Raw genomic sequence first — 25,367 nt, forward strand, 5'->3', positions numbered from 1 at the left:
AAGCACAAATAGATTTTTTCCCCCCATTTTTTATCCCCATATAACTATCATTGATCAATGCAGTCTTTAGCGTTTAGTGCAGTGAGAGGGATTCAAAGGTGACAGAATTACAGGTACTAAAGGAACGGAAACTCACAGTGCAGTCAACCTCACCTAATATTAGCTTTCCAACGTAGTTATACGTCTACTCCGAGGCTAAAGCTTTGGCTTTCCTAACAGGGTGGGATGACATGATGGCACCCAGGAGTTGTCTGTCTCTCTGGCCTGATGGGCAAGTGCTTAGATGACCAGATTATATTTTTATGCCTAATATTTGGGCAGCAAGGAGGAATTTCATCTGCAGCATTTCTATTTCATTGCTGTGTCATTAATCATTTCATCAGGTAAGGACCTGCTTAGGATCATAGAATAGTTTGGGTTGGAAAGGACATTTAAAGATCATCTCTTCCAACCTCCCCTTCAATGAGCAGGGATGTCTTCAAATATATCAGATTGCTCAGAGCCCTGTGTCACATCCCACTCCCAGGAAAGAGGGGGGGGGGTAAGTGACTTCAGATTCGTAAATTCCCAATGGCGTGGACCAAGGTGAGATAAATCTCAAGGTCCATATACAAACATTTATTAGCTGCCCAAAATGGTTAGTATAGGTCTTAACGAGTCCATGATAATTGGTTAGGTATATAACAAATTGTGGCAAGTGGTGAGGTATGCATTGTGTTACTTAACCACAGCTATAGGACAACTTATGGCAAGCGGTACTTAAGGTCGTACTTAAGGTCATTACTTAACAACTCTAAGAGAAAAGAGAAACTGAGGGATAGAGAAGGAAAAGACAGAGAAAAAAGACAGAGAGAAAGAGATCACTGGTCCTGGTTCCAGCATCTTTTTCAGGCAATCTTCCCAGGCATAATCTCCTTCTTTCTTGGAAAAATCTTCCCAGGTACAGTCTTCTTTCTTGGGAAGAATCTTCCCAGGCACTATCTTCTTCTTTTGTTTCTTTGTTCCCCCTAGGGGCACTTATTTTCCCCTTTTATGTTTGCTGAATTAGCATGGTCCACCCCCCTTGCCAAGGACAGCCTCGTCTCAGGTTTCGCCCTTCTCCCAGGTGACGTGTAGCATAATTTGGGTGGAGAGATGAGTGCCATAGTTATACATGTTTAGCATGATCTCTATAATCTTTATTAGCATATGCAGGGGTGTGCGCTTTCATAAGCATTTCGCGGTTAATGAATCAAAGGTCACTCATCGGACACAATGGCCTCGAGACCTGAGAACTAGCAAGCTCACCACATGAGTGGCAGAACTACCCTGTCTTCACAAGACAGTTCTCCCACACTTTCAGGCGCCAGAAGTGCCAGCCTTATCAGTTCTTTGAAGGCCAGGCCTGCATTATTTATTTCCTTGCGAGTGTTTGAGGCATTCCACTGAAGGCTTGGAGGGCCTTCTGCACCTCGTCAGGGAATTTACAGTCCATCCCTTACACCCTGACCAACCTGACCTTGAATGTTTACAGGGATGGTGCATCTACCACCTCTCTGGGCAACTTGTTCCAGTGTTTCATCACCCTCATTATAAAAAATGTCTTCCTTCTATCTAGTCTAAATCTTCTCTCTTTTAGTTTAAAGCCATTACCATTTGTTCTATTGCAACAGGCCCTGCTGAAAAGTTTGTCCCCATCTTTCCTGTAGGCCCCCTTTAAGTACTGGAAGGCCGCTATAAGGTCTCCCCGGAGCCTTCTCTTCTCCTGAACTATCCCAGCTCTCTCAGCCTGTCCTCACAGGAGAGGTGTTCCACCCCTCTGTTCATTTTTGTGGCCCTCCTCTGGACTCTCTCCAACAGGTCCATGTCTTCCCTGTGCCGAGGGCTCCAGAGCAGAATCCCCTCCCTCGACCTGCTGGCCACGCTTCTTTTGATGCAGCCCAGGATACGGTTGGCTTTCTGGGCTGCGAGTGCCCATTGTTAGCTCATGTCCAGCTTTTCATCCACCAGTACCCCCAAGTCCTTCTCAGCAGGGCTGCTCTCAATATTCTGAATAGCTTAGTCTGAAGCTCTAATACTCTCAGTGAGGGGTATGAATATGGCTCACGTACTGGGAAGAAGGAGCAGTCCTGTCTGAATCCAATGACTATAAGAAGGAATAGAGATGTTTCTTTTAAGATAGCTCCTTCACTTCAATACAAGCTAAGTGTTCAGTTTAGTAGCTCAGAGCGATGTAAAACATAACAAAATCCAATTATTAAATTGCCATATGGCATTCATTCACTCTTTCTACATGAAACTAGGCAGGTCATTAAAAAAAAACATTCAAAAGACATAAATCTGGATAGTGAACTGCATCTTAAAACTCCAGGTTCCTTTTAAGGGAGCCAAAACAGAATTTAAATTGTGCAATTGCAGTATTTCACAAGTGAATGAAAGTCCCACTTCCCATAAACAGAATGTGTAGTAATCAAGTTTGACTACTCTATAAAGCTATATGGTACCAAAATCTCATTATTTCAGCTGCCCTGCATAAAAACCTTTTTAACTCAAGCAAGATTCCAAAACATTAACATGTTTAATGTAATAATAAAAAGGCATGTGAGAAGGGTTTTAGTAAAGTAGCATTCCAGTGATCTGCTAAAATATAAAAGCAATCAGGAGAAAAATCACTGGTTAAGCAGTTGAATTAACATTTCATTATTTTTAATTGAGTGAAATAGCACTACACTATGTGCAGTATTTTATGCAATTTCAATAAAGGCAAATCAACTGTAACTAATTTGAATGCTTTATTAAAGCATACTTCAACCTTCAAGTGTGAATTATTGTGGATAATTAAGTGTATTACTGTACCATATAGCTTGGCAAATTAAGCCCCTTCAGTGTGCCGGAGATCAATGAAGTATTAATAAAATAATTGTTCCCTCTTTAGTGTCCCACTAGACATATAAATGTATGCTTTAACACCGTGTAGTTCTACTAACTGTCTGGGAATATTTCTGGTTCCTTGTGGCTTACTTTACAATTTTGGTTAACTGGGTACATTGCAAAAATTGTATTTCTTCTTTTTAATTTCTATATATTTGGCAATTAAGAAATATATTGAACAGGCCATAGAAAAAATCCAACCAGACAAATAAAAAAAAAACCACACTAAAATATTCTCTTAGGAAAAATGCATTAAAAATGTTCATGATAGACGGAAAATCAACTGGGTCAAGTCCAGGGCTCACTGACTATACTCATAAAAAAAAATCACCAGGAATCATTTCCTGGCCCTGAAATCAAGGGTGACCTGACTCTTGCCACCCTTTTACTCTTAGACTTCTGTGGTTTTTACTCCCTTTCCCTCCTCCAAGCAGGCTGGCTGCAGGCTGGCAAATTGGCATGTACTAATGCCAAGGTGTGCCCAGCCAAGCGTCATTCAGGGAAGTGCCAGCTGGCGTGAGCCAAAAACACACAGCAGTTAGTGTTAGCAACGTAAAAGCATAGTTAAATGTAAACCAGTGATTGGGCTTGTGCATAGGCCCTCCCAAAGCTCTACCCAAGTAATTAGTATAGATGCAACCAGAGGGAGCATTGCCACTGAATTCAGCAGCTTCAGCCATCATTCCCCTTTCCTCAGTCCGTTCTCCTTGGCTCTTGCTAAATGATTACTTCTATATAACTAGTATCCATTTTTCTTTTAAGCTTCCTTCTTCTTTATTTTAGGGCTACTTTATATATTCTTAAATCTTGATTTCCTAGCTATTGTTCTAAACAAATATATTTTTAAAAATGCCAGCAAAGGTATATCTGACTTTATGGTGAATGAGTACACTATCAGGAAATCACCACTGGGGCATGTATTTCAAAGAAGTCAAGCTTACATTATAAACATAAGTCAAATTGCAATATTTCATTAGTAATTTAATTTTTCCTTTTGAGTTAAACTGATGCCGGCGTACATGAAGACCAATATTTGACTCCTTTTTGAAGATTGCTACATGAACATCTTATTACAATAAATATTGCCCTGTGGCTTATGATATTTTTGTATTCAGAATTAAACAGAGGTGTGGGCTATTTTAGTTTTGCTGCTATTGTTGTTTTTTGGGTTTTGTTTTTTTCTTTTTCCAGGGAACATCCTAGATGGGGAGCATCCAACACTGCCTTGGCAAGGTGGCTTCCACCAGCCTATGAAGATGGACTAAGCCAGCCTCGAGGATGGGATCCCACTGTCCGATACAATGGAGTCCAGCTACCCTTGGTTAGAAAGTGCACCACAAGATCATTTGAAACATTTTCACTGGGCTATAACCATACCTGCCACCACAGACTTCCATTTGAATCAGTAAATCAAATAGCAAAAGAAGGTGTTGAGCTCAGTTAAGGAGCCACTAGCTTTGCTAAAGCATAACTTCAGTCAGCCAAATAGTGAGAGGTTCCCTGCACCTGGGTTGGGGTAAGCCCAAGGAACAGAGCAGGGTGACACTGAGTGCCGGGGGCGGAGGCAGCTCTGCCAAAAAGGGCCGCGGTGGAGAGCAGGTAGGGCTTGAGCCAGCCACGTGCCTGGCTTGTCTTGCACCAGGCGCAGGGCAGGCAGCAGACCAGGGTGATGATTGCTCAGCCTAGAGGCGAGGTGGTGCAGGGTGGACCTAATCACAGCCCTCCCGTGCTGAAGGGGCCATTATGGAGAAGAAGGAGGTCTTCACAAGGGTGCACACAGACACAGCAAGAGGCAATGGTCACAAGTTGTTTCAGGGGAAATTTTGCCTTGACACAAGAAAATAATACACAGAGAACAATTAAATGTCAGAATAGCTGCCGAGACAGCTGCTGGAATATCCCTCATGGGAAATACCCATGACCTGGCTTGATGGGGCTCTGAATAATATAATCCCTGCTTTTAATAGAAAACTGCACGATGTGGTCTCCAGAGTTCCCTTCCAGCCTAGACTTTCCAGTGATTTTATGATTCTTTGTTTCAATAATGGTGCCTTTATTCAAGGAAGGAGGAGGGGGAAAAGAAGGTTGGGTGTTAACTAAATAATTATAAAGCACATATATGTGCTACCATGCACATGTGTGTACACATGTATACCATTTCTCCTAGGTTAGCATACCTTAACTGAACAAGTATTACTGTGAAATCATAACTTCATTTTTTAGATTTATCAAGCTAAGAAGGCATTGGAATATTTACAGATTTTAGCGGCTCATATACTTAAAAAACAACAGAGCTGCTACAGAGAGAAGTTTGAACAAAAAATATTTGCATAGAGGACTGGGTGAAAAATTCCCCGGTGCAGTGTGCAATGATTTGGGCTGGATTTGCTATTTCTGATTTGTCATCATTGCTTTGAAACCTGACTTTTAATGGACTCAAAGTCTTGTTATTTTAACCACCATATGTTTAATAAGGATGAGCAAGAGAATTTAGTGTTAATGTCACCTGCAACTCATGTTATTAATTAAATAACATTGTCTCTAAGCTGTACAATTTAGCGCTTAAAGATGAAAACCTGACATTTACATAGGTAAATTTCCAGTAAATGGTACAAACTGCCTTCTTCTAGATTCATTAGGGTACATGCTTATGAATTAAAACACACTAAAATAAAACTACACGACTGCACCAAACCTGATCATATCTGACCATCAGCAAGGTTCTCTGCTTTATTTTGAAGTAAGATAAGATAAAACTGGTGCCATAGACATTTTTCCTCATTTACATAATTCAGTCTGTTTTGTACTATTAGCTATCCAACTATATCCTTCAAAAAGCAATGTGCAGATAATGCGAAGGTGGGGGATAAGTGTGAGGGTTACTATAAAGCAATATCAGAACACGGTGCAGCTGTGCAAGTTAACAGTGATAAGAAAATCTTACTAACTGCAAGAAAAAAAGTTTGTGCTTTGTGGCCACAAAAGCTATTAAAATACTGATATAAGGACTTGTATTCCTGATGAGTAGTAAGTATCTCTGCTCTTGACTATTTCAGCATAAAGCCTGATGTTCCTAACAAGTCCCATGTTGCCTCTTGTCCTCACCAATTCGATTTAACTGCACCTGCCTTATACATTCATTATATGGCCCTTATATTTATTATAGACTCTGGGCATATTTTATGTGCTGCCCTTTCAATTTCTTGACTTCTAAGGCAGCTGCTGTAAGCGAGGGAACATTTTGCAGCATGAGGGAGGAATCTGTGAAGAATAACAATACCCTAATCAGCACAAACTGACTGCTGATTTTGCTCCGATGCTTTTGCTTCGTTGTTAGTATAGGCTGGACATGTAGCGTAGATGTCTCCGTGTGTTCCCCCTCAGAGCATCTGTATCTCTATGCAGCTTTCACCAAAGTGCCTCAGAAATACGTTTGGGCTTTTTCCTGCCTGTGAAAATGAAGCAGAGCTTTCAGCGACTATGTATTTGCAACCTAGCTTGTCTCCTGGGCTGCATAAGCTGCTCCATTTATGTACAGAGCAGCCCAGAGTATCCACAGTGATTTGAGGTTGCCCAGAAAAGAGAATCCATTTCTTACAGGAGCAGAAAACAGAATAAATAGAAAGATAACTTTTAGGCAGTCTAAAAGAAATGTGTGGTTTTCAAAATTCTCTGGAAAGGAGCAGATCAAAGATACACTGCTCATTTGGAAAATATATAGCAAAACTTGGCTGAAACATCTTTGAGTCTGCTTGCGTGTACGCAGTATCTCAGCTCCAGTCTGTCAGAGGCTGAGTTTTTTCTTGTTGTGGTTTTGTTTTTCTTTTTAAGCAAACCATTAAAAGTACTCTACAACAGATTCTAAGGAAAAAAAGTTAGCTTTTATCACTGTTCCCCCTGCTTTTTAGTGTTTCATCATTTTATGAGAAGTAAATACTACTTGGCACTCGAAGTAAATTAGTTCTCTTCCCAGGTTCGTGAAGTGACAAGAAAAATTATTCATGCATCTAATGAGGCTGTTACTGAAGACAACCTGTATTCTGATATTATTATGGTGTGGGGACAGTACATAGACCACGACATTGCATTCACCCCCCAGAGCACAAGCAGAACCACCTTCCTAACTGGAATGGAGTGCCAGACGACATGCGAAAAACAAAATCCGTGTTTTCCAATAGAGGTAAGAGTCTAAATTAATTTCTTCAAGAGAAATTCTAGGTTCTAAACAGGTGAGTAAAGTGAAACACATTAGTGATACACATACATTGAAATAATTATAAAGCAAATTCATAGAACATCCAGAGACGTTACAGCAGACAGTGACAGAAAAATTGAAACTCATTGCAACTATTAAATGAAGTAGGTGGATATTTAAATTGTTTTGTAGAGATAACAAAGTATAGCTAAGGTACTTAGTACAAATATCAAAAATGTCTACCCCTCATGTTTATGTTGCAGAGAAACCTTATTAGTCATGTGTTGTCGTCCCCCTCAATGTTATTGTTCTCATGCTTCAAGGTTTTGAGTTCCATTAGGGAAAACAGGGATATAGTCATAAATAATTCTGTTTTTAAATTGCCAGCCAGATAAAGTGAAAGGATCTTAACTTTACTCAGTGAAAGCAAAGATATTTCCAGGAGCTTATGCAAACTTTTGAAGAGAGCTATCTTTTCAATGTATGTATAAAATATCTTCAGGGAGTTGCTGATACTTACATACATCACCTCTTTGCTCTGAGTGGATGGAAAACATGAATTCAAAGCTTGTTAGAGGGTTAGAAGAAACATAAATTGATATAAAAATAGGATCCTGTATTCTTGCCTGATTAATTTAAAAGTAGAGACATTCTTTCACTCAAAAAATTAAGTAGCAAAGTCAAACCACTTTTTTTGTTTCTCAAAGTTCCGCCTGTCCTTCTCCTCATACTGCAAGAGAGCCCCATGCTTATTATGGTCCTTGGACTGATGCCTTTGTCTCTGTCCAGAGCAACCTAAATCACTTTCCTTAGCGTTGGAGCTCGACTACTCACCGGCTTCTCTACGCACTGAAGCAAATGTGGGGAATAAGTTCCATCAGAACAGAAAACTATTTTCCCCTCAAAAAACCATAATTAACAACTATGCCACAGTCTCCTTTTTCCTTAAGTGCCCCATTCCACTACCATTAAACATAAAGGAAAATATTCTGCTAACTGTAATGGGAACTGAATCAGGTCTTCCATTTGGTGGGACAATCTAAAACACAGGGAAGACTAAGTGAAATTAATGGCTGCATGCAGTTTTACCACAGGCAGGTAAATTTATTCTCTCTCACCCAGCAGACAGGGACTTTCGGAAGTTTTGAAGCATAGCTTGAGAGCATTCAGAAAGAGCACAGACTTCTGAAAGAATCACACTCTCAGGACACATTTGAAGTATCCTGTGTTTGAGTGTCTGAGTAACCTGGTTTAGCCACAACAGCCCTAATTACAGTGATTCTTCCACAGTTCTGACAAAAATCTCTAGTTTACTATTTCTCTCAGATTTCTATGTGGGGCAAGAATTTATTTATTCTGTTTATGCTGTTAAGTAATAGCCTTAGAAACATTCTTATTCCCAAAGTCTTATCAGGAGAGGATAGGGCATAAGTCCAGTCCCTGACCAGCAGTGATTCGCATGATGTGATGAAGGAGGTGGAGTGTGTCTCCACCAGATGACACAATGTGGCTGTGTATTGGCTCCCATTTTTTTAAAGTCAGTTTGCTGTAGATTTAAAACTACAAAAGTCTTCGAAAGCTTATGCTTTGTGTTTTTGACATATTCTTTGAAACAGTGCAATTAATATTGATCTTTAAGTGCAAAACACCCATATTTTTTTATTACTAAATAGATTTTTACATTGAGAACAGACTCATACTGTTGCCCATAACTTGAATCAAATGTGGATCACAGAGACCACAGAAGTCTAACCACTGACCCCTGACTAGTTCAAGCCTAGAAATCCCATCTGCTTAAAATGGGAACTTCTAAAAAGGACTTCAAGGACAACATTATTCATGTGTCAGCGGCATTATGGTGCAGAGACAAAGAAGCTGCTGCACAGATTACCATGCCATAGACACATGAGTGCATCCTTCAGTGCTCTAAATGAGGGATGTTTTTCAGATTTCTATCTTGGAGCTGTGAAAACATTCATCACGGAGCATGTTGTAAGGATGTTCTTGAAGGCAAGTTACATGTACAGGTACTAAATTCAGCACTGAATGTAGCCTAGGAGCTGCTCCTGCTCAGCAGGATAGCCTAGCACGGCAACTGTGTCAAGGCATACCCATGGCTACCTTTGGGAGTTGGTATCTGAGACTCAGAATGGCCACGCAGGAGGATATATAATGGAATTCAGACACAACCCCATAAGTATTAGATAAGTTTCCCAACCTGTGGATTCATTATATGATCACAGTCCTGTGAATTGTGTTATTATTCTGTTATTCACAACTTAAAGAGGGACAGATACAAAGATGGTTGTTCTTTTGCTTTTATTATATGTCTAGTATTTTGTGACTGTTTTTGTCAAAGGCAAATAGACATGTATTAAAAAAAAAAAGGGTTCTAGTTATTAGCGTGACCAGAGGAATTATTTTTTGAACACTGAAACAAAATGCTATTTTCTGCTAGATCTGATTTTCTTCCTGAAATCTTAAGTAAAGCTAATCTCCACCTATAGTACTTGGAAAACAGCCACAGTTAGGTTTTATATGTTCATTTTGTATATGAAGAAACTGTGGCTGGTTTCCGAAGACAGAGAAATCAATAGCATGTTATTCAACAATGTAAACATAGAAGCTGCAGTTTGCACTCTTGCTGTATTCCTAGAACATCGGCACCCAAGGGACAACCCACCCAAGGAAAAGGACAACCGTGCTTACAGCTACGTGCCCTCCCTGGGGGTTTCACCAGGGAAAGGGAGCTCCTGCCTGTGCAGGTTAGGGAAGCTGGCTGGGAAAGGTTCTGAGTCAGTGCAACTCAATGAAGGATTGAAAACTGCGGTAGTGCATTAATATTAATAACAAGCGTAGGTAAATGAGTCATAGGTGAGCAGGAACAATTATGATTTTCTATTCTGGACATCTTCATAACAAAGGCTATAGAATTTCACCCAGTGATTCTCACATTGAGCCTGTAGCTTCTGTTAGAGCCTGAACATCCTTTTTCTTTATATTTTCAAAATTCCACAGTGGCGGGGGCAGGGAGGGAGTGGGGGGAGAAAAAAAAGAAAAAGATCACTAGCTTTAGTTTATAATTCTTTTACAGCAGCCCGACACATGGAACAGGGATGCGGAGATAACCTGTCATTCCTTAGATGATTATTTCGGGTTTGGGCTGAGACATAATGAGGCATTAGAAAGCCTTTCATTGGAGAGCTACTGACTTTATTCAGTATTAATTACATTGCCGACAATAAGTTAGACATGGCACATACACATAGTAAAACACAATCCTGAAAACTTTCAGACAGTAAGTTCAGAAACAAAAAGCTGGAAAAGAAGCAGAGTCACAGAAAAGTGAGGTGATTTGCAAAAGGTGACACGTAACATGACAGGTTACTGTCTCAAGCTACAAATGGATCTGTCGATCTGTGCTCAACAACCAGCGAAGTGAGTCCCTGCCTTTTTCTTCTGTGTTGCAGAGGCAGCAGCTCACTGTCAGATGGGGCCATTGACTCTTCTCCGAGTTTCATGTCCACCAGTAAACATTCGTGTTTTCCTTATTGGCAAACTTTCATAGGGCAAACTTTCATAGACCAAACTTTCATAGACCATAAACTAGGTTTTCTTTTAAATCATCAGCAACAATCCTTTTACAAGGTCATTTCCCACAGAACAAATTCACAATAAGAAAGGCTTTTCTTTAACTGAAGTAATGCTTTAGGCATTGTAGTACACTGAAACAATTAGTGCCTTTCATTTTCCTACACAGAAAAGAATTTCACCATAAGCAGGTTTGACCATACATATACAATAACAGTTGAAATCAATGTGCAGCCATACTAGGAAAACTATTGTGTCCAGAGAGGGTTTTGTTGTGAGTTTTTTCCCTCTAGAATTATGAAGGGCAGAGAAGAAATTTATACGGATATTCTTCATTAGCTGTGGAGAAAATCGTGATTCTGTACCCATTTCAGCAGAAAAGTGTCTTCTTTTCTTTTTTCCTCTTAGATTGTTTTTTATGTCATTTGGCTAATAACATAAGGAACCTCTCATTTGCACATTCAGCTGCTGGCTGCACGCTACTTACCCCATGAATAGAGAAAGGACTGCATTATGCAATTCTGCCAGCCCCTTAATGTTCATTAGTGCTGTTTTTCTCCACTGGGGCACAGAACGGTTTGAATTGAAATTGCAGAGGCAGTTAACTAAAGACTATTCAGTATGAACTTTATTCACTGTTGCTATGTTTTGTTGTGAGCCTTGCTGTTTAACAACTTAAAGGTGGCTCATACATTTTTTTTTCCCAGTGATACCTGAATTCTTCCAGGCTTTCCTGATAACTAGAAGCACAAGGAACTCAAACACATACAGTGCTGTGGCTGCCAAGTTCGGGTATTTTAGTACGAGGTGAGCTTCTCACTTACATTACCAGCTGAAGGGAAAAAAAAACACATACTAATAGCAAGCGACTTAATAATAGAGACAAATACTAAACAGAAAACCCAAGACAGACACATTACTGATTTCAGTAATCAGTGAAAGAAAGAAAAATAAATTACATACTTTCTTCAAAAATAACCTTCTTTGATTTGCTAAAACCTAACTAATAAAGAAATATTGGTAGAATTTCTTTACCAAACAAAACATGAAAACCACATGAAACCCTTTCTTAAATGCTTTATCAGTATCAACTCCTACTGCCATGAGTTCTCACTAGTAAGAATATTTTACTTTAATAAATGAGGTAACGATGTTGTTATATGAAGCTCTTGAATTCCTTTCCAAAGTTGCCCTGCTACTTTTACCCCTATTTTATCTTCACAGACTGGTCTGTGTATTATTAGAAGTATGAAGAAGAATTTACAACATTTCATATAACACCTGCAGTATTCACTATCTTCTGCTCAATAGTTTTCAAAAATGAAAAGCAAGAAGATAGAACGCAAATAAAAAGGGTTAGCTCAGGTGTCTGTACAAAACATTCATTTTCTCTTAGTCCATTGTTTGAAGATTTTTTTTTTTTTCTGGGATATTTCAGCAGCTTTAGTAAGTGTTATCTGTTCCTATTTCCTGTTGATGAACTGATAAGAAAACCCCTACATTATATTCCCTGAAACTCAGACTCCATGATTTTTATGACATTTTTAATTGAGGTTAATCTTTTTTAAACTTTTGGAACTGACATGCTGCTATGGCTAGTTGTTGGTGCACAATGCAGTACTGTCAGAATTTGGAAATAATGTGCTTTTTGGAAGAACAGAATTCGTAAAGCCAGATGTGCATTAGACAGCAAAGATTTTAGTTATTTTGGTTTGGCAGGTTTTGGTTTAGTGATGAACTCTATTCTTTGAAACAGAATTGACGTTATGAGCTTTCCTTTTGGATATCCTACAATGTGAATAAAACCTGTTTCCCTCTTCCTTTCTATCCCCCTCCAAGGTCTCTGCTGCCCTCCCCACATCCGTTAAGTTATTCACGTACCATTTTCAGTGCTCTCCTGTGGCAAAACTTCTAGCTGTCTGGTGTGGGCTCTCTTTTCCCCTAAGACCCTTACCTGTATCTCAAGAGCCAAACTGACAATTCCCACATGTTTCCCCCATGCCCTTTACCTGTATTTGGAGAGGCTGACTGTGTGACAGGATGGTTCAGACTGTACGAACGCTGCCTGTCCACACACGTACTGGATCACCATTTGATCTTGGTCTCTTGGCTGTGTGGGGGTCAAACTGACAAGTGACTGGGAAGCCTTTCATTTATCAAAGGCTATATTCAGCCTTCACTTGTATAAAGATAGTCAGAATTTAACACTTGTAAGACAGCTGTCGTCATACAATAATGTGGGGGAAGGATTGTGGGGGACTGGCAGAAAGCAGAGTGAATAATTACATATGCCTTTTTTAGTTAGGAAACTGGATTAAAATTAGATGTCGAAACAAAGCTTTTACAGCATGCTGCTGCAGACATTGAAACTCTTCATTATGTTTTTATGTATGCATGTAAACCTGCTGTTTCAGTAGAACATAATTTGACCAGATGTTCACATCTTCACTGTGATACATTTCATGATGAATTTTGACTGTGAAGCCAGGCTAATTTAGGTGTAGATCTATGCAAAAGGGGTTACACCAGTAGCTTGCTCTTATGACAGAGTAAAGATTTTGGGGTTTATTTGTGTCGTTGCTTAAAAAGGGTTAAGTCACCTTTTTGCTTAAATCTAAAGGAAAACAATTTCTACAGGTTTAGAATATGTCACTCCAGTAGATGAGATCTAAACAACTGAAAACTGATGGAAGTATTTACACAAGCCTTAATTCAACATCCACAGCTGTTACCTTCATCTTAGAAAATACATGCGTTTTGGGTTTTTTTATGCAGGTGACCACCAATGATACATTAACTGCAGGGATGGATTGTCTACCCTTCTACCGCTCATCTCCTGCATGCGGCACTGGTGATCATGGTATTCTCTTTGGAAATCTATCAGCGTTAAATCCAAGACAACAGATCAATGGCTTAACTTCTTTCCTTGACGCTTCTACCGTCTATGGCAGCACCCCTGCCATTGAAAACAAACTGAGGAATTTAACAAGCAAAGAAGGCCTTCTTAGAGTAAATGTTAAATATTATGATAACCATCGGGAATACCTGCCTTTTACAGACCGGATCCCATCACCTTGTGCACAGGACTTGAATGCGAGTGACGGTGAGAGGATTGAATGCTTTATGGCTGGGGACAGCCGATCCAGCGAGGTGACGTCTCTGGCAGCTATGCACACACTGTGGCTGAGAGAGCACAACCGCCTGGCCAGAGCCCTCAAAAACATCAACGGCCACTGGACCGCTGAGACAGTCTACCAAGAAGCACGAAAAATTGTCGGTGCTCTGCATCAGGTTGGCTGTTTATTTGCTTATCTACACATTGCGGTTAATAACTTAGAATAGAATAGATCACAAAACTTCAAATATGTCTCCGTCAGCGGCGTTGGAGATGATGTTACCTTTTCTTTGACACCTAGTTCTGCGTTTCAAATTTGGCATGTTCAAAGTTTGTTCTGTTTTCCACTTTCCTGAATGCAATGTGCTTATCCTTAGTTTGTCCAAACCCCTCAGTGCTCTGATTTTCATGGCTTCGTCTTTCTGCAGGCTTCTCTGCTGTCTTTTCTTTCTGTTGAAGAGACCTTTTCAGACGCATTTCTTAGTGTTTGTTGTGGTTTTTTTGGTAAAGGAAACAATTAAAAAGCAGTATCTCTGTATTTACACAGTGTTCAAAATGCTTACTTTCTCATAGGAATTATATAAATTAATAACTTCCCTGTGTAAAAATGCCTGTGAAGTTCTCAATGATGCATTATTGCGTAAACTTCAAGGGCTGCTCTTGGTAGGAGATAGCAGGAGAAATAAATATGGGGAAACACAAAAGAAAAGAGTCCCTAAGAAGATTAGACCTGAGAATGGGAAAATCTATTTCTACTCAGTATTTTACCTTTTTCTTCCCCCCTGCCCCAGCCCCTGAAGTAGCTACACAGGCTTTAACTTATTTTTTTTTCCTCACAGTTCTTGTTTTCCATGTGGATGGCTTCTGCTCCTGCAGACCTTCACATGACCCTATCATAAATGAAACAAAATGGAGACATTCAACAGGATTTCCCTTGCACAAAATCTAATCTGCTTGCCCATATTGTTAGAGGCATCCAAATCGGGATGTCATCAGGACCCAGACGGATTCCTCCGGTGCCAGCCTGATAGGTGGGAGGATGTTGTGGCTCCCTGTCCTCAGGTCCAGCCAGGACAAGGCCAAGTACTTGTGTCCAGTAGGCATGCATGTGGGGGCACACACACAGAGCAGGCCACACCAACCAGCACGCACCAAAAGCATCGCCTTTGCTGGCACTCACACGAATGTGAACAGCAAGGGTGGCCTGAGCCCTGCTCGCTGCGGCTGCTCAGGATTGAAGCCCGTTAGTGAAGTACGCAGAGAGGAAACACGGGGCTCTCCTGGGCAGCCCACACAGTGCCTGGCCCCAGAGCTGGTCCAGCTCATGGTGCCTGGACCTACAAGCCCCTGAGGCTCAGGGTCCCACTCACTCTCTATGCGGGTCCTCAAGTTTCTTATGCTGCTCATCACCTCTGGTCTGGCTGGAAACTCACTGGTGATCACACACACGCTCAGAGTAGCGAGTACAGCCACAAAGGGGTAGTGAGAAATAGGATTTCAGTAGAATAAAGCTTAAACTGCAGAGACCAAGCACAGGGCTCAGTCAGATGAGCACGCTGATCAGCTAACTCTTTACACTCCTAGGGCGCCCTTCGTCGCCTTTCTCTCTATTTCCCCATGCTTTTCCCAGTCCACCTTGACCCCTCTGTTATGTCCCGGTCCGACTACATTGGGCCCGGGAGAGGTTCACAACGATTCCAAGTGTGAGATTAAGACACTAACGAGGTCAGATGCTGCTCACTGCAGGTTTATTGTTATTCCCCAGCAATAGTCACTGAGACAAGCGATAGAGTAAAGGCAGAAGTAGAGGAAAGGCAGAAAAGAGAAGCAGTATTACAGAGCATAGCAAGAGTATAGTCACCACCACAGGCACAATGACATCTCGGCGGTCCTCCGGAAGTTCAGCAGCATCTGGTTGATCCGTGGCTGATGGTGGTGGGGGTCTCAGTCCCAATTCCCAAATTGTGGTGAGTCGCCGCGCCAGTTATAGTCCAGGTAGCCCAGGTCAGTCCGTAGCTTGAGCAATCAGCGTGATGGTGGCCTTTGCCCAGCTAATTGTCATTTTACATGGTTGCTGTATAAGCTTTTCCTGCCTCCTTACTGCTTGGGCAGCACTTGGCTCATCATAGTTATTGTGCTTCAGCAATTTTGGAGTTAATGGCACAGGCTCAGGTGGGCCCCAGGGTAGGCAGGGTCTGGCCACTCTGATAGCCAAAGGCCTGCACCCTTTCTAGCTGGGGGGGCAACACACCCTCTTCAGCTGATGGCAGTCTTGAGTGGTGACTGGCAAGCAGGAGGATAGTCTGCAGAAGGTGCTTAATAGATACAAGAAAGCTTCTTATCTGCCCACAATCCTGCCATCATTTTGCAGAATCTTAAGCAAACTTTGAGACAATTATTTTAAAGTCCCAGTCTTTCACACCCCTCCACTTCCCCACCTTTAGTCCTTTCCCTGAGTACCCCATAGTGTTTCAGATTCCCACAATCCCCTTAAAACATCTCAAATTAGTTTCTTACATGGTTCCCCCAAGTCCTCTTCTCCCTGCACCCCACAAATGACTCCTACCCCTGAGGCAACCTCCCCTTTAGCTCGCATGGCGTCCGGGGCACGCTTTCTTTCTTTGGCTCATCTTGGTGGGTTGCACACCTGGGCTGGGGGTCTGGCCACTCTCTCTGGCAGCCTTGGGGAACAGACGATCCTGCATATCAATTTTCAATGGTTTGGTCGCTCAGGTTACTCTGTCTGACATTGCTCCTGTGAGCCTCAGCAGGGCCTTTGCATTTGCGGAGATTCACCTTTATCAGATAACGTAAGACACAGTGATTCATCCTGTCTCTTATAATCCATAACACTGGATGAGCAATATCAGGACCAGAATAATCTGAAGGCTAGGGAACTTTCATACACTTTTTGATTCTTATAAACAGATTTTTTTAGTATGGAAAAGAGACTTTTTTGAAGACGATTTGGGTAAGGAGGGAGGAAAATTTCATTATTCTGATAAAACACTTTTCCTTTCTTCTGCTGCGATTTTTAGTTAGCAGAGTACTCAGAACGTTTCCTTTAAGAAACAGCCTGCATGGTTGGCATGTTGTTATTTGCGCTTAAAGTCAGATAACTTCAGAAAAGTAACATACTTTATTTAACCAGTCCTTTTGAAAAATTTGGCTTTTATATATGTATACATTATATATATATGTATTTATATATGGATATATTAACCATGTCAGCTCCTCTGCTTTAAATGTGCTGTTGGCATTAAAATAATGGCACTGACAAGTCAGAATGGTTGTTAATACTTGTTAGAAGAAAAGTGCAAATCCAAAAGTAGGCCTCTGTGCGTTCATACACTTCTGATTTACATCCACTAACTGTATGGCCTGAAAGAAAATACTTTGTGCAAGGCAATACGCTGCATGAATCTGGGCTACTCATTATCTCTACCAGTATCACAGAATAATGAGATTTGCCTACGGCTCATTAGAAATATGTTTGAGTTATATCTAGCTGGTTCAGAGACATTCATTCAAGAGAGATAATTGGAGTATCTCTATTAATGTGGTGTGCTAACCAGCACACTAATGACAGCTCTAGTTAAAGTTACCTTGAGATTTCCACTCTAAAATTTAGTTTCAGTTGCTATACATTTCTGAAATTCTCTCTTTTTGGAATGAATACTTTCAAGTGTAATTTTTGCCTGTGGGTGTGTAATTATAGAGAACTGAACAAAAAGCCTTCCCTTCTTTCTAGAATAAGGAGAATGAAAAAAATATCTTTCTAGACCATACTTTTCCTCCTAGATGCTTTTTCAGCAGCATAAATATCTCTAGTGACAAGCATTTAATAATAGAAACCTGACAAAGTTACCAAACATAACAATTGCCTGTTGATATCCTGGATAAAACAGATTTTTTTGGCTGCATTGTGGGCATGTTTCACTGATAAATAGCAGTTTATATAAGAGACAACAGGAATGACACATGTTTAACTCTAAAGTATTAACACTGCAGTATACCGTGGCAAAAATACATACCCTGATCTAGGTAATGTTTTTTGCAAAAAGACATTTTTTTCATTTTCCCTTACTAACTAACTGAAATGAAACTATCTGCTTGTTTTGCTTATTTCTGTTTTCACCTGAGAAAACAGAATAAGGAGAATTAGGATTCCTCTTTTCAAGCTATTTGTAAGAAAATAGTTTAAATTTGTTTTTCTTTAGACAAAAAGTGTAGACAAAACAGGAAAAAATAATCAATTATGCAACTCTTGCAGTCTTAACATTGCTATTTCCTACATATATGTTTTGCAGGATGCAATTGCATGCACATGTGCTGTTCCTCCCAGAGAACATTTCCCCTGATGTGCCGGATGATGTGGCACTAGTCGGAGTGAAGCAGGAGTTCTGCAGATCAATCTGAATCAAATTCTCTTTGATTTATTACAGCATAAGAGAATGATCTCTGAATTAGTGTTGCTACTGCTAGCTGATCCCAATTGTAGTTGACAACCACCTTTAGTTTTCAGTGTGTATATAGGTGGTTTTTTCGCTTCCTTCTACATCTGCTTGTGTTTCTGAACATCTTGCATCCTTACTTCTCTTCCATGATCCGAGGCGTGGTTTTAAATTGGGTGTCTTCTGAGGCTGGCATACTTTAACTTAACTACAATTATTGGGTTCAGCACGGCTAACTTGGATGAATCATAGAATCATAGAAACATGTTTGTGAAATTAGATGATTAGATAACTCTTCTTACAGCTTAAACTCTATGACATTATAAAAGATAAATAGATAAATAATAGATATTATAAAAGAATATGTTTCATACAGTCATAACTCATGTTTATAAAGAGTATTGTTCAGACTCTTAATGGAACTATAATAATGTGCTCGTTATTTATTACAAGTTGAACTATCATACAATCATCCTTTACAGAAGTGTTTAGGACTTCAATATCAGCTGTAAACCCTTTAACATCTACAGTGAGAACTTCAAACCAACTGTGCTTAGCACTTTAATGAATTAAACATCATTGTTCTCTATTCTTTCTTCAGTCTTTCCCAAGTGCAGGGGCTTAATTTAATTGGCTCTTCACTATCTCAGTGAGATACTATTCCTTTGCAATTACCTCTGGTAAAGAAGTTTTTCCATGTATTTGAACGGAACTTCCTATGTTCTAGCTTGTGCCCATTGCCCCTTGTCCTGTCGCTGGGAACCATTGAAAAGAGCCTGGCTCCGTCCTCCTTAAACCCACCCTTTAGATACTTGTAAACATTAATCAGGTCCCCCCTCAACCTTCTCTTCTCCAGGCTAAAGAGTCCCAGCTCTTTCAGCCTTTCCTCATAAGGGAGGTGCTCCAGTCCCATAATCATCTTGGTTGCCCTACGCTAGACTCGCTCCAGTAGTTCCCTGTCCCTCTTGAACTGGGGAGCCCAAAACTGGACACAGTACTCCAGTTGTGGCCTCACCAGTGCAGAGTAGAGGGGAAGAATGACCTCCCTCGACCTACTGGCCACAGTCTTCCCTATGCAGCCCAGGATGCCATTGGCCTTCTTGGCGACAAGGGCACACTGCTGGCTCATGGATAATTTGCTGTCTACCAGGACCCCCAGGTCCTTCTCCTCAGAGCTGCTTCCCAGCATGTCCGCCCCTAACCTATACTGGTGTTTGGCATTCTTCCTTCCCAGGTGCAGGACCCTACACTTGCTTTTGTTGAACCTCATTAGGTTCTTCTCTGCCCAGCTCTCCAGCCTGTCCAGGTCACGCTGGATGGCAGCACGGCCCTCTGGAGTGTCGGCCACCCCTCCCAGCTTGGTATCATCAGCAAACTTGCTGAGGATACACTCTGTCCCCTCATCTAGGTCATTAATGAATATATTGAACAAAATTGGTCCAAGTATTGACCCCTGAGGGACACCACTCGTTACAGGCCTCCAACTGGACTCTGTGCCGCTGATCACAACCCTCTGAGTTCTGTCACTCAGCCAGCTCTCGATCCACCTCACTGTCACCTCGTCTAGCCCATACTTCCTCAGCTTCCTAATGAGGATGTTTTGGGAGACAGTGTCAAAAGCCTTGCTAAGGTCAAGGTAGATGACATCTACGGCTCTCCCCTCATCCAGCCAACCCGTTATAACATCATAGAAAGCTATCAGATTGGTCAGGCATGATTTGCCCTTGGTAAATCCATGCTGACCACTTCCAATAACTTCCTGTTCCTCTATGTGTTTGGAGACGATATCCAGAATGAGTCGCTCCATTACCTTCCCAGGGACAGAGGTGAGACTAACCGGCCTGTAGTTCCCCGGGTCCTCCTTCTTGCCTTTTTTGAAGATTGGAGTGATGTTAGCCTTCCTCCAGTCCTCAGGCACCTCTCCTGTTCCCCATGACTTTTCAAAGACGATGGAGAGTGGTCTAGCGATAACATCTGCCAGCTCTCTCAGCACTCGCGGGTGCATCCCGTCAGGGCCCATGGATTTATGAATGTCCAGCTTGGCCAAGTGGTCTCTGACCCGGTCCTCCTCAACTAAGGGAAAATCTTCCTCTCTCCAGACCTTCCCCCTTGCCTCCAGGGTATGGGATGTGTGAGGGACGGCTTTATCAGTGAAGACCGAAGAAAAGAAGGCATTCAGTAACTCTGCCTTCTCTGTGTCTTCCACCACTAGGGCACCCGTCTCATTCATCAGTGGACCTATATTTTCCCTAGTTTTCCTTTTTCTGTTGATATACTGGAAAAATCTCTTCTTGTTATCTTTAACTGCAGTGGCCAAGCTGAGTTCTGATTGAGCTTTGGCCCTTCTAATCTTCCCCCTGCATAGCTTTGTTATATCTTGATAATCGTCATAAGTTGCTAAGCCCCTTTTCCAGAGAATGTAAGCCTTCCTTTTTTTTCCTGAGGTCCAGCCAAAGCTCTCTATTTAGCCAGGCTGGCCTTCTTCCCTGTCGGCTCGTCTTTCGGGACATGGGGATGGCCTTCACCTGTGCTTCTAAGAGCACCTGCTTGAACTATGACCAGCTTTCCTGGGCACCTTTGCTCTTCAAAACTGCCTCCCAAGGGACACTCTCAACCATGCTCCTAAACAGGCTAAAGTCTGCCCTTCGGAAATCCAAGGTGGCAGTTTTGCTGGCTCCCCGCCTCCCTTCACCAAGAATTGAAAACTCTATCATTTCATGGTCACTCTGCCCAAGACAACCACCAACCTTTACATCCCCCGCAAGACCTTCTCTGTTAACAAACAGTAGGTCCAGTAGGGCACTTCCCCTAGTAGGTTCCTTCACCAGCTGTGTTAGGAAGTTGTCTTCCACACACTCCAGGAACCTCCGGGACTGTTCACTCTCTGCTGTGTAGTATTCCCAGCGGACATCCGGGAAGTTGAAATCCCCCACAAGAACAAGGGCAGATGATCGCGAGACCTCTGCCAGCCGCTTATAGAATACTTCATCGGTTTCTACATCCTCGCAGGTTCAGACTCATTACATCCACATAAATCCCTTATGCTGCTGCAAAAACCTGAAAGTTATCTTATTAGTCATAAATAAACTCAAAATAAGTAATAAATGTTAGAGCAGTTCATTGAATTTGTTTGCAATTTCTTTTCCATATAATGCCTTTATGTTGCTGATTTTATTGACGTATTTTTAGACAAGAATATTCCTTTGTTTCCAGAGGAGAATCTCACTTGTTGAAGGAACATTGTATTGAAAGGAAGTATTATGTTTATTTATAACAAATATGAAAGGAAATAAATCTTTCAAATCATTGTCTCAGAGCAGGGAGTGCATGCAAATTAATTTTAACAAAAATAGTTTTGATATTTGTCAGCTGTTTACACCTTCTTTATATTTTATATATGTGTCAGTTATGAGAACTTGTAGTGAGCCTCTCCTCGACTTCACGCAGACAAATTCAGGCAAGGTGTGTTCAGAGACTGCACAAAGACTGGGTGCTACATGCTGATGTCGTTTAGATACAGTTCTTTGTCAGACTCCAAATTCTTTCTGGTAGTATCATCTGCTATATTAGTAACGTCTTCATAGTCTGTATTGTCTAAAAATTACCTCTGCTTGATCACAGAATCACAGAGTCACAGAAACTTCAGAGTTGGAAGGGACCTCTAGAGATCATCCAGTCCAACTCCCCTGCTAAAGCAGGATTGCCTAGAGCACATTACTCAGGACTGCATCCAGGCGAGTCTTGAAAATCTCCAGAGAAGGGGACTCCACAACCTCCCTGGGCAGCCTGTTCCAGTGCTCTGTCACCCTCATCGTAAAGAAGTTTTTCCATGTATTTGAACAGAACTTCCTATGTTCCAACCTGTGCCCATTGCCCCTCGTCCTGTCACTGGGAACCATTGAAAAGAGTCTGGCACCATCCTCCTTCAACCCACCCTATGTATGCCATAATAAGGTCTCCCCTCAGCCTTCTCTTCTCCAGGCTAAAGAGTCCCAGCTCTGTCAGCCTTTCCTCATAAGATGATGGAGCCTTAATTATCCATTGGAATTTTCCATCAAACAGAAGCCTGTCCTAGCACAAGGCAGGCATAAGACCGCTTTTTACCTTCACCTTTTGATTTTCATGTCTTGAAACGGCAATCCCTCTTCCCCCACCAAGGAAACAAGAAATGAAGATTATACCTCAGGAGCAAATGAAAAATCTGAACTGCCCTTTCCTTCAGGGAATCTGGCCTTTATGAGCAGCTTAGCTTGGGATTTCATTTACAATTAGCCAAAAAATGACAGTCATATCAGGATGTTTGTTTCCCTGGCTAACCTAGTCCTATTTAAAATCTTTGCTTGTAAAAACTAACTCTAAATCTAAAATTAGAAAGAGCTGTTGACTTGCAAAACCTTTTTGAATGTAGCAAAAGGTTAACTTCCCAAATGGCAGTGTCAGTATTCATTTCTAGCAATTATTTTATTTTCTTCATATATTAATATATGAAGAAATATTTTCTTCATATATTAAAGGAGCTGTAAAAGGAATCTTAACCTGTTGTCTTTCAAGTATTTTGTTCACTGTATGACCTAACCTGAAAACGTAAAGGGTTGCTGCTTCTGCCATCTGAGGAAAGCGAATGAATTCTGGAGGGGGTTGCTTGTCTCTGTGCCGTGCCTAAAAGAAAGATACAAGTTTTTCATAAGGTCATTTTATGCCAACTAGCTTTTCAATATGCACTATATCAAGCTCAAAGTACGTTTGTCTGCATATTTTATTGCACAGTATATTGAATCTATAAGGTATTTTATTGAGTTCATTATGCTTCATATTCATCCCATTATGCGTTATTGAGTTCAGCGTAATCTTTAACCTATAACGCACTTTCATTTTTATTTGGTACATTAGATCTTTTTCTCTTTTTTTTTTTTGGTCATGATTACTCATATGCTTTTTTCATGCGACTGTAATGAGATTACATTATAAAAGCATTTGGCAGAAGGTGTTTATCAGCATTTTCATTTTTGAAGTGTGTTTTTTAGGACTCCATAAATTGGCTTGAGTTTAGCATAAAATATCTACCAAGGGGTTTTGGGCACCAGTATTTCAAAGCCTGGTCATTTCAAATATTCAGTAAAAAGGATTTGTGTCACAAATATATGTCTGAAAATAGAATCTGTTCATATCAACAACCATTATTGAAAGATTTTATAGTAACTCATGCTTTCATTGATATTTTTCAAGGGCATTATAATTTATACCATCCCAAATGGGGCTTTAAACCTCAGCACACCTCCTGCGAGCTGGACTCCCCCCATGGACTGGAAGTGAGCAGCAGTGGTAGTCTCTACGCAGAAGGCTTTGGTCTAGCACTTGTGGTAGGAACTAACAGGGGCCTGGCTGTCGTACCGCACTGAGCTGTGGCACTGTTCCTCTCCAGTCATTTGTCTCCTTACTGCAAAAATAAGAACAATATTGTTTACCAGCTAATACTGCTCTTAGCCTTGCCAAATGCTTGGGGATAGATGCGTGAAGAAAAAGGCATTTAGCATGTGGGAACCATTACTATTAATCTACAAAAACATTGAATGATAAATGTTTCTTTTTCTTTTCTTTCAGATTATTACTTTAAGAGATTACATTCCCAAAATCATTGGTCCAGATGCTTTTAATCTGTATATTGGCCTTTATACAGGTTATGATCCCACAATGAATCCTACGGTTTCTAACGTATTTTCAACAGCTGCTTTTCGTTTTGGTCATGCAACAATCCAACCAATAGTAAGGCGATTGAATGCCCAGTATTCAGGTGCTCCAGAACTCCCAAATCTTCATTTGCATGAAGTTTTCTTTAGTCCCTGGAGGCTCATTAAAGAAGGTATGGTTTTATTTAAACTGTTTGGGTTTTTTTCCCTGGTAATTGTAACTTTTTTCAAAGTTACTTATCTTGAATTGGAAATAATAACATTTGTTTAATTGCATCACTGATTTAAGTTGTTAAAAGGGTTTCAGAGCATTGACATGAACTGGAACAATTATTCTGAGTTAAATAGTTCTCTGAATCAGACAAAAGTTATTCTCCAGTTTAAACCAGTCAGGTAGATAGAAGAAAATATTTAATTTTTATTTTTTTTGTGGAGGAATGTATTTCAGGTTGTAAATTTTCTTACACCTGAAGAAGCAGATGGAACTTTTTCATAGCACTATTACTTCTATTTCAACCTGCAGCACATTTTTGCATATGTCTAATGTAAAAGCCTGTGGCCAATGTTTACAAAACATAGACGCATACATGTATTCACATTTGTTAAGAAAGTTATAATGGTTTATATATACAATGTAATGTTATATTATTTTTGTGTTTAAAGGAGGCTTGGATCCTTTACTAAGGGGTCTTCTAGCACATTCAGCAAAACTGCAGATGCAAGATCAACTACTGAATGAGGAATTAACAGAAAAACTGTTTGTGCTGTCCAATAACGGTTCACTTGATTTAGCATCGTTAAACTTACAGCGTGGCCGTGATCACGGACTCCCAGGTCTATTGATTTTTCTTGAATTTTCTCCCAACTGGTAACTGAAATGTAACTGCTTATATTTGGGATGTAATTATAAGCTTTTAAATAATAGCTTTAGTAATCAGAAAAGTAACTTAAGTCTCTCTTTAAATGTGACTAATATGCTTAATGGAAACAAAATATTCCCCAGCATTTGAAATTAAAATAACCCAATAAATCTCTAATCTGGAAGAGCAGTATAGTAAGAGGATCTCTGTGTGCTTGATGTAGGTACCTGAGGCTTGTTCTTGCTGGAACCAGCTCCAGAGGAGTGGGGTTTCTGCCTGCAGCAGCTACTTGCCGTCAGCAGGCTGCCCCCAGCCTGTAGGGACAGGTCGATTTAGACATAACCTCGTCGTCTCTACCAACCATAGAAGGTTTTGAGATGTCTCCAGGAGTGGTGTAGATGGCTTATTTAGATGTACACCTCATTTTGAGAAATATAACACGTTTGTGCCTGGGTTTTGCACTAGATTTCTTACTCTAGTCAGCCCACGGTAAGACTGAACTAACAGTCAAGGAGCGTTAGCCCATCAGGACATGGGTGTACTGGCTTAGAGGAA

At 40.8% G+C, this 25,367-nt stretch overlaps 1 protein-coding gene across 5 annotated transcripts in view; it reads left to right on the top strand.

Moving 5' to 3' along the window:
• TPO (thyroid peroxidase) overlaps positions 1-25,367 on the top strand; it is a 61,580-nt gene that overhangs the window by 15,241 nt on the left and 20,972 nt on the right. For all 5 annotated transcript variants that reach the window (XM_054197133.1, XM_054197136.1, XM_054197131.1 and 2 more), the window contains exons 6-10: positions 4,102-4,231; positions 6,884-7,090; positions 13,472-13,987; positions 23,867-24,125; positions 24,616-24,786. In XM_054197133.1, coding sequence (XP_054053108.1) covers positions 4,102-4,231; positions 6,884-7,090; positions 13,472-13,987; positions 23,867-24,125; positions 24,616-24,786 — 1,283 coding nt within the window. The remainder of the gene's footprint in view (positions 1-4,101; positions 4,232-6,883; positions 7,091-13,471; positions 13,988-23,866; positions 24,126-24,615; positions 24,787-25,367) is intronic.

Source organism: Rissa tridactyla, chromosome 3, assembly GCF_028500815.1.
Source record: "Rissa tridactyla isolate bRisTri1 chromosome 3, bRisTri1.patW.cur.20221130, whole genome shotgun sequence".
In the NCBI taxonomy this organism is placed as follows: Eukaryota; Metazoa; Chordata; class Aves; order Charadriiformes; family Laridae; genus Rissa; species Rissa tridactyla.